Raw genomic sequence first — 12,889 nt, 5'->3', positions numbered from 1 at the left:
GCACAGGCAATGAGGTCTTTTTGCAAAATAAAACAAAGATATCTGACAGTATTAGAAACTCCATTATGAATAAGCTTTGGATGGGTGTGGTGCTGGTGTGGATTTAAGCAGCAGCAGAAAGGCATACTGTGCAATGAGTAAATGAGTGGTGGTGGATCTCTGAACTAACTTCTATTTTGATTGTCACATGCTGGATTTTGATCTTGTATTAAGAATCTTGTATCTGTTTTTAAAGAAGAAATAGTGTGTTGGGGTGGAGAAATGAGCAGCTACGAAAGGAATGACCAGCTACAAAGGACTGCATAAGGCTTTTAGTTTGGAGACGCAAACTAACTTACTGTTAAGGAAATAGAACTTGCTTTTAAAGTGGAACCAATAAAAAGTGTGGGCTGAAGAGAGTCTGAAGGCAAGGTGGTTTCTTCCAGGTGCCAACAGCAGAATTTCCAGCTCCTGCCATTTATTGCCTGAGTAGTAGAGTCTGGGCCACTAACTTTCTTATTCGCAAAACCACCCAAAAGGAGTACCATCCTCACTCAAGACAACTTTGGCAGGAGGCCCTTTGGTATAGTGTATCAACACCACTATGTGAGATAGAAGCAGTAAGGAAAGGAGGAGCCTGAAAATCCCATTCATTTACATAGTCCGGCACATGGTTCGTTTGCATGGTCCCCAGCCTATTTAAAAGTATGCCGCAGCCCTGCTAACTCACTCACACTCTCCACTTTAGCTCAACAATTTTGGTTGCTGAAAGTCTTACCTGTACAACAGTCTGAAAGGATCCGGAGAGATGCCTTCTTCCCAGATCATTACCTTTCTGGTGGTTTTAATTGACTTGGCCCTCGGTGGGCTCGTCTCCAATGGCTTTGTAGTTGCAGTGATAGTCATTGAATGGGCTAAATGCAAGACCCTCGCGGCTAGGGAGCAACTTATTCTATCCATGGGTACGTGCAATATCTTCTTCACACTTACTCTGACTTCATTTTTAATTAGATACGGGTTAAAGTCTGGCACCCGCGAAGGCATAATATTTGGTGTATATTTCTACTTTTTAGCCTTTGGCCTATTCTCCCGACTCTGGGTCACTGCCTGGCTCTGTGTCTTCTATTGCGTCAAGATAGTGAACAGCACACACTGCCTCTTCCTGTGGTGCAAGCTGAGGATATCGCGCCTGGTGCCCTGGCTTCTTGGGGGCTCTCTTGTCATCACGTTTTTTGCGTCCTTCATTGCAATTCAAAATGAGCAATGCAATTCTCTCATGAGCAATGCAACAGTCAACAATGCAAACATGACACAAGGGAAGACAGAGAATAATCTTGACTGCTTTCTTGAAGGCTTGCTTCTAATTGGTCATACTGTCTGTCCCTTTCTTATAGTTTTCCTTTGCTCCATCCTGGTTGTAACATCGCTCTGTAGGCATGTCTGCCAGATGACAGGTAAAGAATCCAAATTTAGGAGCCCTCAAACAGAAGCCCACGTCAAGGCAGCTGGAGCAGTGCTCTTCCTCCTGATTCTTTCCATTTTTTTTTATGTGGCAGAGACCTTGTTTATAACTGGACAAGCTGGAAAAAACATATATGCTACTTCAGTGTGTTTAACAGTTATAATAGCGTATTCCCCTGTGCAGGCTGCCATCCTGGTGTCGGTGAATCCTAAGCTCAAGCAGGCAGCTGCCAGGATGCTTCCAAGAGCAAAGCCTTCATAATTCTTAGATGTTGCATTTTGTAAAAAGAGCTGGCTCAGGAGGCCCAAGCCTGGTTAAGCATAGGGTGTAAAGTGGAGAAAGGACTGTAACACTTTGTTTGCTCTCATGTTTTCAATCAGCATTGTCCTGCTTCTACCATGGCTGCTATTTGCAATGCTGGGAAAGCCCCTCTTGGTTCCAGTCAGTGCTATCCTGCCACTGCGATTCTGATCGGGAAAAGGAAGGATTAATGGTTAAAGTCCCTTGCCCTCCTTGCCACAGTCACAACCAGCCTTCTCTCCCCACCCCCTCCGCAGGGCAGCTACTTTCTTAAAATGAAGCCTGCTACATCTCTTCAGGATCACGGGATAAGGACTCACTGCTGAACAACTTACACCAGGCATTCCTCAAAGTACAAGGCTCATCTAATACAGCAAAACAAAGCAGATGCCACTTACAGCCCCCAAATGAAACCACCCACACATTTCATCAGTTATCGACACCCAAGTCTGGAGAATGACACTTCCCTCTCACACGCCTTGGCTGTTGACTTATACATCCTTACAGACATCTCCTAAACCAAAACAGCTCTTCCCAAGGAACAACATGCCCATGACAGGGCTATGGAGATGGGGAATGCAGATGCTGTCCACAGACTTACTCTGGGAAAACTGTTTCAGGATTAATGATGCCATCCCAAACCTCAGGGGATTGTTCACCTGCTCACCTTCCAACATGATGTCTGCCATCATCTGCCAGCACTGCCCTTTTGCTTTCTATAGAGGAGGAATGAGCCACAAAATACAAAATGGACAAAAATCTGATGTCAGAAATCTCAATATTCAAAAGGAAGTGGTGGAACACTGAAACCTTCTAGGTCCTAGGACACTGTGTAAATAACCTGAAAATAGCTATCCTGCAGCAAAAGAACTTCAAAAGAGACATTGAGACATGAAACCACTGAATTACAATACATCAGGAGTTTTCACCAATATCATTTGTGAACTGAACCGACACAAAGAACTCCTTGCACATTCCATGTGCTTAACGGTGCCATGATATCCACATTTAAAAAACGGTTTTGGAAATTACCACTGTTAACTATGTAATTATCACTGGCTGAAGTTTTACACTTTTCATTTCCTTATGACCTTATTTTTTTTACGATTGCCCACACCCAGACGTATATTTGTACTGGCAACTCCAGGACAACATGCATAAATGTGCTAGCCTTGAGTCTCTTCACCATTCTTACTTGTTTTTACATGATGTAAAATAAAAGCCTAATTATATCTTGTAGTATGTACCTTATTATGTCAGGAGGCAATAAACATTTTCTGATCCTGAAAAAAACACCTGTTACTTTATTGCCTCCCTTCTTTCACCCTTATGAAACAACATATTCATACATTTTCAATACCAGTGGACTATGAGGGGTTAAGACTCCCATATACCCTTCCTTCCTTCCTTCCTTCCTTCCTTCCTTCCTTCCTTCCTTGAACGCCATTCAGTCTCATCTTCTTCTTTGTAAGGACACTAAAGTCTGTCTCCATCACAGCTTCACCTCCCTCTGAGTTCCTACCATGACCTGCTCCTTCCTCAGAGCCACCTGCTCTCCCTCTGGATCTCAGAAGGGGATTAATGCTTCAGTGAAGGACAGGTCTACCAATGGCTATTAACTAGACAGAATGGGATGGATCAGCCTCTGTGCATCTATTTCTTCCCACAATATTGTGTATGATAGCGTTTCCTGTGTGCCCGAAACACAACATACTGTATTTATTACATTAGTTTGCTTCCCCCCTCCCTGTCCTTTATGAAGCTTATTGCCTGATCTTGAGGGGCAATTGATGCACAGAGGCAATGTCAGAATTAGATGTTTCAGAAATCAAAGGTATCATCACTGTAAGTTACTTTCTCCCAAGGATGATATTACTACTACTACTACTACTACTACTACTACTACTACTACTAAATTTGTTAGTCACTTTTATCATACATTTCTATAGGATTTGAAGCCCACTTGCCTGTCTTGGGGTTGTTTTGCCTTTGTATCATGCCTGCCTGCCCACACTGTAAACAGGACAGAACGTAGGTCCTGTTTTCTTATACCTGTTCATTTCATAGGTCCAAAAATAAGCCCCTCATTGGGTGAAAGATTCCTGCATGGCAGGGGGTTGATCAGAGTTTCCCGAACCTGGGTCTCCAAATGTTTTTGAACTACAGTACCCATCATCCCTGACCATTGGTCCTCCTAGTGAGGGATGATGGGAGTTGTGGTCCAACAACATCTGAACGGCCACAGGTTCCCCATCCCTGTAATAGTGAAATAAGTTAATGTAAAGGTAAAGGGACCCCTGACCATTAGGTCCAGTCGTGGCCGACTCTGGGGTTGCGGCGCTCATCTCGCTTGATTGGCCGAGGGAGCCAGTGTACAGCTTCCGGGTCATGTGGCCAGCATGACTAAGCCACTTCTGTCGAACCAGAGCAGTGCACGGAAACACCGTTTACCTTCCCACTGGAGTGGTACCTATTTATCTACTTGCACTTTGACGTGCTTTCGAACTGCTAGGTTGGCAGGAGCAGGGACTGAGCAACAGGAGCTCACCCCACTGTGGGGATTCAAACCGCCGACCTTCTGATCAGCAAGCCCTAGGCTCTGCGGTTTAACCCACAGCGCCACCCGTGTGGTAACCTAATGTCCTGCAGACAGCAGCTGTTGGTGGGATTGGGCAGTCTTGCTTTCCTCACTTCCCAAGTCCGAGGTCCATGCTTATTACTGAGAGGGAGGAGATATGAGTAAGGCAATTCGGGTGAGGAGGTTGGTGCACTCAAGCCACCCGGAGGACTACACTGAGACCTCTGCTACCTTGCTTCCCTCTCTTGCAGCAACCTAGAGGGACCCTGAGCGGCAGTGCTGTCTTACCCGGCCATATTGTCAGCTCCTGCCTGAAAATATTACTGGAACCAACTTTGATCACTCAAAGCACCACATTTCTCTTAATGTGTTACGTGGCATTTCTCTTCCTCTCTCTGCCCTTTATGAAGGTTGAGATCCACAGCTCAAAGTGTGATGGAAGCACAAATGCGGTGCAAGAATTAGACATTTTACAGACCCTAATAAAAGATGCTGTCCTTTGCTATTTGCATTGCTATAATTACAGCTGAGGCTCAAATAGGCAAACAGATCCAGTTACCAGTGTGCTAAATTAAATACACATCTTTGCATATCCCGCTCTGGAAAACAGCAACAAGCAAATCTGTGCTTTTTAAGACACTAAAAAACCCACAATCCTATCATGATTTGCAAGTAAACCTACCAATCAGGAATGCAATCGCAGGTGCACTAACCTTAGAGAAAGGCCACTGAATATAGTAGGACTGGGCTGGACATGTCCCTCTGTTTAAAGATCCAAAAGTTTAGATCTTTGGCATGGCAACAGTGCAGTCAAAATGGTAATTGAATCACACACACAGTGAGGTCTTTTGGAAAAACTAGGCAGAAGAAACAAAACTACTGGGTAGTATTAAAAATAGCTTCTACATTATAAATATACTGGGTTCATGCAGAACTGGAGTGGAGAATGTGCAGCAGTGCAGAATGTGCAATAGAAAAATGAGTGCAGCTAAGTCTGCTATTGTGATTGCTACACACTGCAATTTGAGCTTGCATTGATCTGTTTTTAAAAGAATAAATACTGTACTGCGGTTAAAGAAATTAGCGGCAGGCAAAGGAAAGGAAAACTTCATTGGAAATAACTGCAGATAGATTTTACTTTGGGGCATGCTGTTGAGGAAGAAGCATTTGCCTATAATCTGGGATCAAATAAAAGAAAAGGCTGCAGAGGCCTGGGAACCAGAAGCAGGAGGGTCTGAGGACAAACAAGCCAGCTGGAATTTCCAGCTCCTCCTATTCTTTACATAAACTCTGGACCACTGCAAAGTGGTTGCCTGTGGCAAGCTTTCTTATTCACGGGGCCAGCAAAATGGAGCAACCCCCCCCCCACTTATACAAAGTGGAGTGACAGGCAGCCCTCTGATACAGTTTCTGTCCACACTACTATGCCAGATAGAGGCATATGGAAATTATGGAAATGAGCAGCTGGAGAGTCTCATTAATTTATAATTTGGTTCATAGTTCATTTGCATAGTTCCCCGGTCATTCATAAGGATGCTGCAGATGTTCTGTCTCACTTGCACACTGCATCTCAGTGCAGCAACTTTGGATCGGTGAAAGGCCACCTGGTACAGTAATCTGCAAGGATACGGAGAGATGCCTTCTCCTCAACTTATTGCCTTTCTGGCGTCTCTAGCTGTCCTGGCTATCGGTGGGCTCATCTCCAATGGCTTTATTGTTGCAGTGATAGTCACTGAGTGGGCTAAAAGCAGGAAACTTGATGCTAGAGAACAACTTCTTCTGTCTCTAGGTATGTCCAATATTGGCTTCTCGGGTGTTCTGTCTCCATATTTAATTAAGTGCTACTTAATCTCTGACTTTAGCAGCCCCTTAATATTACAAATATGCTACTTCATTGGAACCTTTCTCACATTCTCCCGGTTCTGGCTTACTGCCTGGCTCTGCCTCTTCTATTATCTCAAGATCGTTAACAACAACTGTTCCCTTTTTCTTTGGTGCAAGCTGAGGATATCACGGATAATACCTTGGCTTCTTGGGGGATCTCAAGCCATCTCCTTGCTTGTTTCCTTCTTTGCACTGCAGAGTGCGTATATTAAATCCCAGGGAAGCATTACAAACATGACGCAAGACCAGACAGTGGTTGATTTTGCTACTAATTTCAAAATCTTCTTTTTGATTACTGGTGCTGGCTGCCCGTTCCTGATAGTTTTTCCTTGCTCAATCATGGTTGTAGCCTCACTCTACAGACACGTCTACAAACTGACTGGGAAAGAATCCAATATTAGGAGCCTTCAAACAGATGCTCACACGAAGGCAGCTGGGACAGTCCTCCTCCTGCTGGTGCTTTCCATTTCTTTTTACGTGGCAAAGATCTTATTTATAACTGGCTGTATTAACAAAGATATAGTTGCCATTTCAGTGTGTATAACAATGATACTAATGTACTCCCCTGTGCAGGCTGCCCTCCTGGTGTTGGTGAATCCCAAGCTGAAGCAGGCAGCTGTCAGGATGCTTCCAAGAAGAAAGCCTTAACCATCCTTAGCTGTTGCCTTTTGTGAAAAGCTAGCTCAGGGGCCCCAAGCCTGGTCAGGAGTAGAGTGTGCATGTTTTCTCCAGCACACAAACTGGAATTGACCCCTCCTATCATGCCTGCCACTTGCCATGGGAAGAAAAGGCCTGTTGATGCCAACAGCAGATTTCCTCCCATTGTGGTTCTGATTGGGATGGGGGGTGATGAGTGGTTAAAGATTCCTGCCCCACCTTGCCCCAGTCACAAGCAGCCTTGCTTCCTCCCCCTAAGTCAGCTACTTCCTTTCTTAAAATGAAACATTAGGCTCATTGGTCAAGACATCTAAGAATTGCCATAGGAGAGACCGAGATTAGAAAACAGCAAAACAAAAACAAAGGAACGTGATGTTTACAGGCACCTCCTGCTCTTGAACAGCTCTTCCCAAGAAACAACATACCTACACCAGGCATCTGTATACCAGCAGCCCCTGTGGCAGACGCAGATGCCATCTCTGTCCACAAATTCACTCTGGCAATACTATTACACAGCCTTAGAATGCTGTTCACAACATCAGGAGTTTGTTCACCTCCTCATCTTCCAATGTGATATCTGCAATCTTCTTACATGATATCCACCACCAGAAACTCCTTTCTGCATTCTACACAGGACAAACACGCCAGCCTATATGCAAAATAAGAAATGGACAGAAGTCTGACATCAGAGATTGCAATATTCAAAAAGCCTTTGGCAGAATGCTTCTATAACCTTAAAGTTGCCGTCTTACAGCAAAGGAACTTCAAAGGGACACTGCAACGTGTAACCATTGAATCACAATATATCAAGAGTTTCAGTGCTATCATTTGTGGAGTGAACTGAGCCAAATAATTTCTTGTCCATTTGCCTTGTACTTAATGGTGCCATGATATCTGCTTCATAAAAAATTGTTTTGGAAATTACCACTGTTAACCATGTAATTATCACTGTCCAAAGTTTTACATATTTTATTTCCTCTGATCTTACTTTTTACGGTCACCACCCCAACATACCCTTGCAACTCAGAATAATTGTATATTTTTTTCTATAGGGAAAAATGTTTAGGGAAGCTTTTAATATTTTATGAACTATTGTATCTTCAGGTTTTGTTGGAAGCCACCCAGAGTGGCTGGGAAAACCCAGCCAGATGGGCGGGGTAGAAATTATTATTATTATTATTATTATTATTATTATTATTATTATTACTACTACTACTAATATTATAATTTTTATTTTCTGCCTTACGACTTTTCACTGTTCTTGTTTGTTACAGCATGTCAAATAAAAGTCTTATTATTTACTGATGTGCTTTATTATGCCAACAATCCATAAGCAATTTCTTATCTTGAATAATAAGCATCTTACTTTTTGCCTCCCTTGTTTCATTTGTATAAACTCATAAGTTTTGCCATTACTGCATATTCCTGCGTTTTGAATTCTCACTATGTCATGGTTTTTGCCTTTTCCAAACATTTTGCATACCAGCCTTGAAACTCTACTCACATAAAATTTAAATTCCCTCTGTTATACTTGGACCGTGTGTGTGTGTGTGTTTATATGTTAATAAAATATAACAAGGGTAATATGACAAAGGTCAGATTTTGTCTTTAGAAATTGTTATACCAAAATCAGGTACCCTGTAAAGAAAAAGAAAGAAAGAAAGAAAGAAAGAAAGAAAGAAAGAAAGAAAGAAAGAAAGAAAGAAGCGATCAAGCAAGCACTATTTAATCTGTTTTGGCTGAAGATAATGGCAGAAATCATAAGTTGCAATCAAATTCTTATTCGACAACCTTGCCAGCAAGATTAAGTTCAATAGGCACACCATCCATACATTGGCTTAATGTGGATCATGAAGCCCTATTGTACCTCCTTCAATTCCCCCTTGTCTTCTTCTTCATCTACTTCTGTCCCACACTTTCCCTTCCCTATATCCAGAGTGTCCTATGAAATGGATTTAGCTTCTCCCTCCCTGGAGTTCTCCGATTTCTTCCCACTTCCTCTTGGCAACTGGTCCCCTTCTCCACAATGCCCTCATCTGGGACAGATGACCAACAGTAGAATATTGCATGTCTATAGGAAGGCTAGACCTTTATAATTTCCTTTTTCATCAACCACAAGCGTTTCAAACTTTGCTAGGCAATTTGGACGCCTGGAAAGCTACCCTACCACCCACCACTTGCAGATGTTGTTAAACACCAACTACCAGAAGCTTTTGTGGCTCTTTTTTATGCATCAAATGTCTCCCCTCGACATTTTGTGTGATTGCAGCTCTTGCATGCTCAGAACACAACATATTTCTTACAGCTTAGTTTGATTTCTCTCTCTCTCTCTCCCTGCCCTTTATGAAGGTTGTTATGCACATCTCATGGGCCAACAGAAGCACAGAGGCAGTGCAAGAACCAGCTGTTTCAGAAATCTAATAAAAAGTACTGTCCTTTGCCTATTTGATCTTCAGTTGCAAATACAGTGATGCAAATATAGAATGGAATTAGTTACTGCTTTGCTTAATAAAATACATATATTTCCATTTTCTGTTCTGGAAAACAGCACCAAGCAAATCTCTATGCTTTTTAAGACACTGAAGAAACCCAAACCTATCATGTTTTGACAGGTAAACTGAACAATTAGGGCTACAATCTGTGCACACTTACTTTAGAGTAAGTCCACTAAATACAGTAGGATTAAATTCCATGGTTGCATAGGATTGGGCTGTCTGTGTCCCTTAATTTAAAAACATACTTCAGAAATTAACAACAATCTTGAGCAAAGTGATAAATGTTACTTTGGAATGACACGGGCAATGAGGTCTTTTGGCTAAACTAACAGAAGAAACTAAAGCATTTTGCAGTATTACAGCTTTTTCTATGTTATGAATATACTGTGGGTCAGTGGAGAGCCGGAGTTACTGTTTATTTTATTTAACAAAATTTATGTGCCCTTGACTGTAAAAAAACCCCACAACCCTTCTAACTGGTTACAAAAATATAAACAAAAAAATTCTCAATAAAAAGTTTAAGAACAAGTACAGTCGTACCTTGGTTCTGGAACGCCTTGGGAGTCAAATGTTTTGGCTCCTGAATGCCACAAACCCGGAAGTGACTGTTCCGGTTTGCGAACGTCCTTTGGAACCTGAACATCCGACGCGGCTTCTGCAGCTTCCAATTGAGTGCAGGAAGCTCCTGCTGCCAATCGGAAGCCGCGCCTTGGTTGTCTAACGTTTTTGGAAGTCGAACGGACTTCCAGAACGGATTCCATTTGACAACCAAGGTACGACTGTATGTATTTAAAAGCAGTCAAAATATACTAATTAAAATCGACAGTAGCGAAAAAGAGAAAAACACATGTACAGTGTTACCTCCGGTTGCGGGCAGGATCTGTTCCAGAGGTCCGGTCGGATCCTGAGGTTTCTGCAACCTGAGGACCGCTTCTGTGCATGCAGACGCAGCGAAACCCAGTAAAATACTTCCAGGTTTGCCACGCGCTCATCCCAAAGTTTATGTAACCAGGGGCAGTGGCGTAGCGTGGGTTGTCAGCACCCGGGGCAAGGCAAGTAATTTGTGCCCCCTAACCCGTGGATTTGCGCCCCCTAACCCGTGGATTTGCCCTAACCCCAGATGTTGCGCCCGGTGCGGCCGGCCCCCCCTGCACCCCCCACGCTACGCCACTGACCAGGGATTACGTAAAGGACTGTAACTTCTGTACGTCTGCACAGAACATACAGAACGTTTTAAGCAGGCACCAGAAAGAGCACAGCAAAGGCATATGTCTGATATCAATAGGCAGGGAGTTCCAGTTTAGGTGCTACCACATTAAAAGATCAATTTCTTACAGCTACTGAACAGATATTATGTGGCTTGTGTAACCGTGACAGTTCCACAGATCAAAGCCATCTTGCCAGGATACAAACAAGCTTATTCCCCCTCATCCATCCCAAGTCTGTATCAAGGAATCAGCCCAGGGCCCACATCGCTTCTCCTGATTCAGAACTTCTGGATAAAGAAAGCTGAGGATCAGCATACAAATCACACCTGGCCCCCAAAGTCCTAATGGCTGCTCCCAGCAATGGGGATAGAATAGTGCCCTATGATACCCCATATTGTAAACACCAGGGGTGGTCCTTCCATGATTCAACAGCAGTATTTCCAGTTCCTCCTATTCTTTACCTGAGCAGTAAAATCTAGACCGCCAACAGGGTTCTCTTGGGCAAAATTTCTTGTTCCATATAACCACCAAGATGAAGCACCAATTCAATTTATACAAAGCCATTCAATATAGTTTGTCATCAACACCACTACACTATCTAGAAGCATCATGGAAATGGGCAGGCCAAGAGTCCCATGAATTTACATAGTTTGATGCATAGTTCATTTCCATAGTTCCCAACCATTGAGAAAGTATACTATAGACCTGCTACCTCACTTGGACCCCCCATCTCAATGCTAGTGAAAGTCTAGCAGTCTGAAAGAATCCAGAGATATGCCTTCTCTCCCAGATTATTGCGTTTCTGGTGGCTGCAATGGACTTGGCCCTCTCCAATGGCTTTATAGTTGTAGTAATCATCACTGAATGGGCTGAATGCAGGAACCTTGCTGTCAGCGAACAACTACGGCATTGGGTATGTCCAGTGTCTGCTATACAGGTTTCATGGTTCCATTTTTCACCAGTTAGTACTTAATGCCGCAAATGCTGTTTTTAAAACCTTTGTCACATTCTCTCGATTCTGGCTCACAGCCTGGCTCTGCATCTTCTATTGCATCTTCTATTGCATCAAGATAGTGAACAGCACCCACTCCTCCTTCCTTTGGTGCAAGTAGAGGATACCAGGTTTCTTGTGGGATCTCATCTCACTGTCCCCCCCCCCCCCCCGTTTGCAGTGCAGAATATTTATAATATAATACACAGCAAAATACCAAACAATGTCACGAACGTGACATAAGGAAAGAAAGAATGAATTTTTCAGCTTACTGGTTCTGGCTGTCCCTTTCTTGTGGTTTTCCTTTGCTCCATCATGGTTGTAGCCTCACGCTTTAGACATTTCTGCAAGATGACAGGTAAAGGATTGAATTTTCAGAGTCCCCAAACAGTAGCTCACATCAAGGCAGCTGAAAAAGTGCTCTCCCTCCTGATGCTCTCTTTTTGCCCGACAGAGACCTTGCTTACAATTGGACAGGGTAAAAAAACCACCCACATATGTTATTTTAGTGTGTGTAGCAGTGATACTAATGTAATGCCCTGTGCAGGTTGCCATCCTGGTGTTGGTTAATCCCAAACTCAAGCAGGCGGCTGCCAGGATGTTTCCAAAAACAGAGACTTAACAATTCTTAAGGACATTGACACTGGCCACACAGAGAGCATTGTGTTTAAGTTATTGGTTTGGGGTGTCCCCCCCCCCCCGTGTTGTTCTGTTAGGCACACAGGTTTCTTATTCCTGTGCTGAAAAATACCAATAACAAGGATTATTTAAGAAAATTCTTAGGGCCAAACTAGAGTGTAGTGCCTTTCCCGGGCCTGATAATGCCATCAGCAACATAAGGGATTGATTCTCCTCTTCATGTGATATATGCCATCTGCCAGTTATGCCCTTCTGCATTTTACACAGGGCAATCTCTATGCAAAATAAGAAATGGACAAAAATCGGACATCAGAAATGGCAATATGCATTTTAACTGTCTGGTACACTGTACACTACAATGTGAATCCACTAAGTTACAATACACATCAAGAGTTTTCACTGCAATATTTGTTGACGGAACAGCAAAAGAAAATTCTTAGCACATTGTATTTATTTACCAATGCAACAATATCTGGGACATCAAAAACTGTTTTGTGAACTACAACTGCTAAATACGTAATTCTCATTGTCGGAGGTTTTGCACGTTTCATTTCCCTCTAACCTCACATTTTACAATCACCACACCCAAAATATTTATATATGTACTTGCCACTCAGGATAACATAACATACTTAAATCTGTTAGCTTTTAAACCTATTTGTTGTTCTTTTATCTTGTCAAATAAAAGTGTTATTA

General features: G+C 42.9%; 2 protein-coding genes across 6 annotated transcripts in view; one reads left to right on the top strand and one right to left on the bottom strand.

Annotated features, from left to right (window-relative positions):
* LOC309335961 (acylamino-acid-releasing enzyme-like) overlaps positions 1–12,889 on the bottom strand; it is a 71,679-nt gene that overhangs the window by 8,834 nt on the left and 49,956 nt on the right. For 2 of the 5 annotated variants that reach the window (XR_014153826.1, XR_014153827.1), the window contains exons 23-25: positions 12,359–12,468; positions 11,827–11,898; positions 7,430–7,509 (exon numbers count right to left, since the gene is read on the bottom strand). The exons of 1 other annotated variant lie outside the window; for it this stretch is intronic. Coding sequence is in view for 1 of the 4 variants with exons in the window: in XM_081851297.1 (XP_081707423.1) it covers positions 2,430–2,457; positions 2,989–3,024; positions 7,415–7,509 (159 nt within the window). In the remaining 3 variants the exon portion in view is untranslated. Of the gene's footprint in view, positions 1–1,428; positions 1,560–2,408; positions 2,458–2,988; positions 3,025–7,414; positions 7,510–11,826; positions 11,899–12,358; positions 12,469–12,889 lie in introns of those variants that run through there. 2 more of the 5 variants (XM_081851297.1, XR_014153825.1) reach the window with 2 other exon arrangements.
* On the top strand, positions 5,186–7,275 carry LOC309335987 (taste receptor type 2 member 8-like). Its single transcript, XM_081851353.1, has one exon. It carries the CDS (start codon positions 5,955–5,957, stop codon positions 6,849–6,851), a length of 897 nt encoding a protein of 298 aa, XP_081707479.1. The 5' UTR covers positions 5,186–5,954; the 3' UTR covers positions 6,852–7,275.

This window comes from Podarcis erhardii, assembly GCF_964252035.2.
Source record: "Podarcis erhardii genome assembly, chromosome: 2".
In the NCBI taxonomy this organism is placed as follows: domain Eukaryota; kingdom Metazoa; phylum Chordata; class Lepidosauria; order Squamata; family Lacertidae; genus Podarcis; species Podarcis erhardii.
The sequence above is the reverse complement of the archived record's forward strand: the minus strand, read 5'-3'. Positions and strand labels throughout refer to the sequence as shown.

What these genes read in the sequence shown, in the direction of transcription:
- LOC309335987 (XM_081851353.1), top strand. Translation starts at nt 5,955, where the DNA reads ATGCCTTCTCCTCAACTTATTGCCTTTCTGGCGTCTCTAGCTGTCCTG.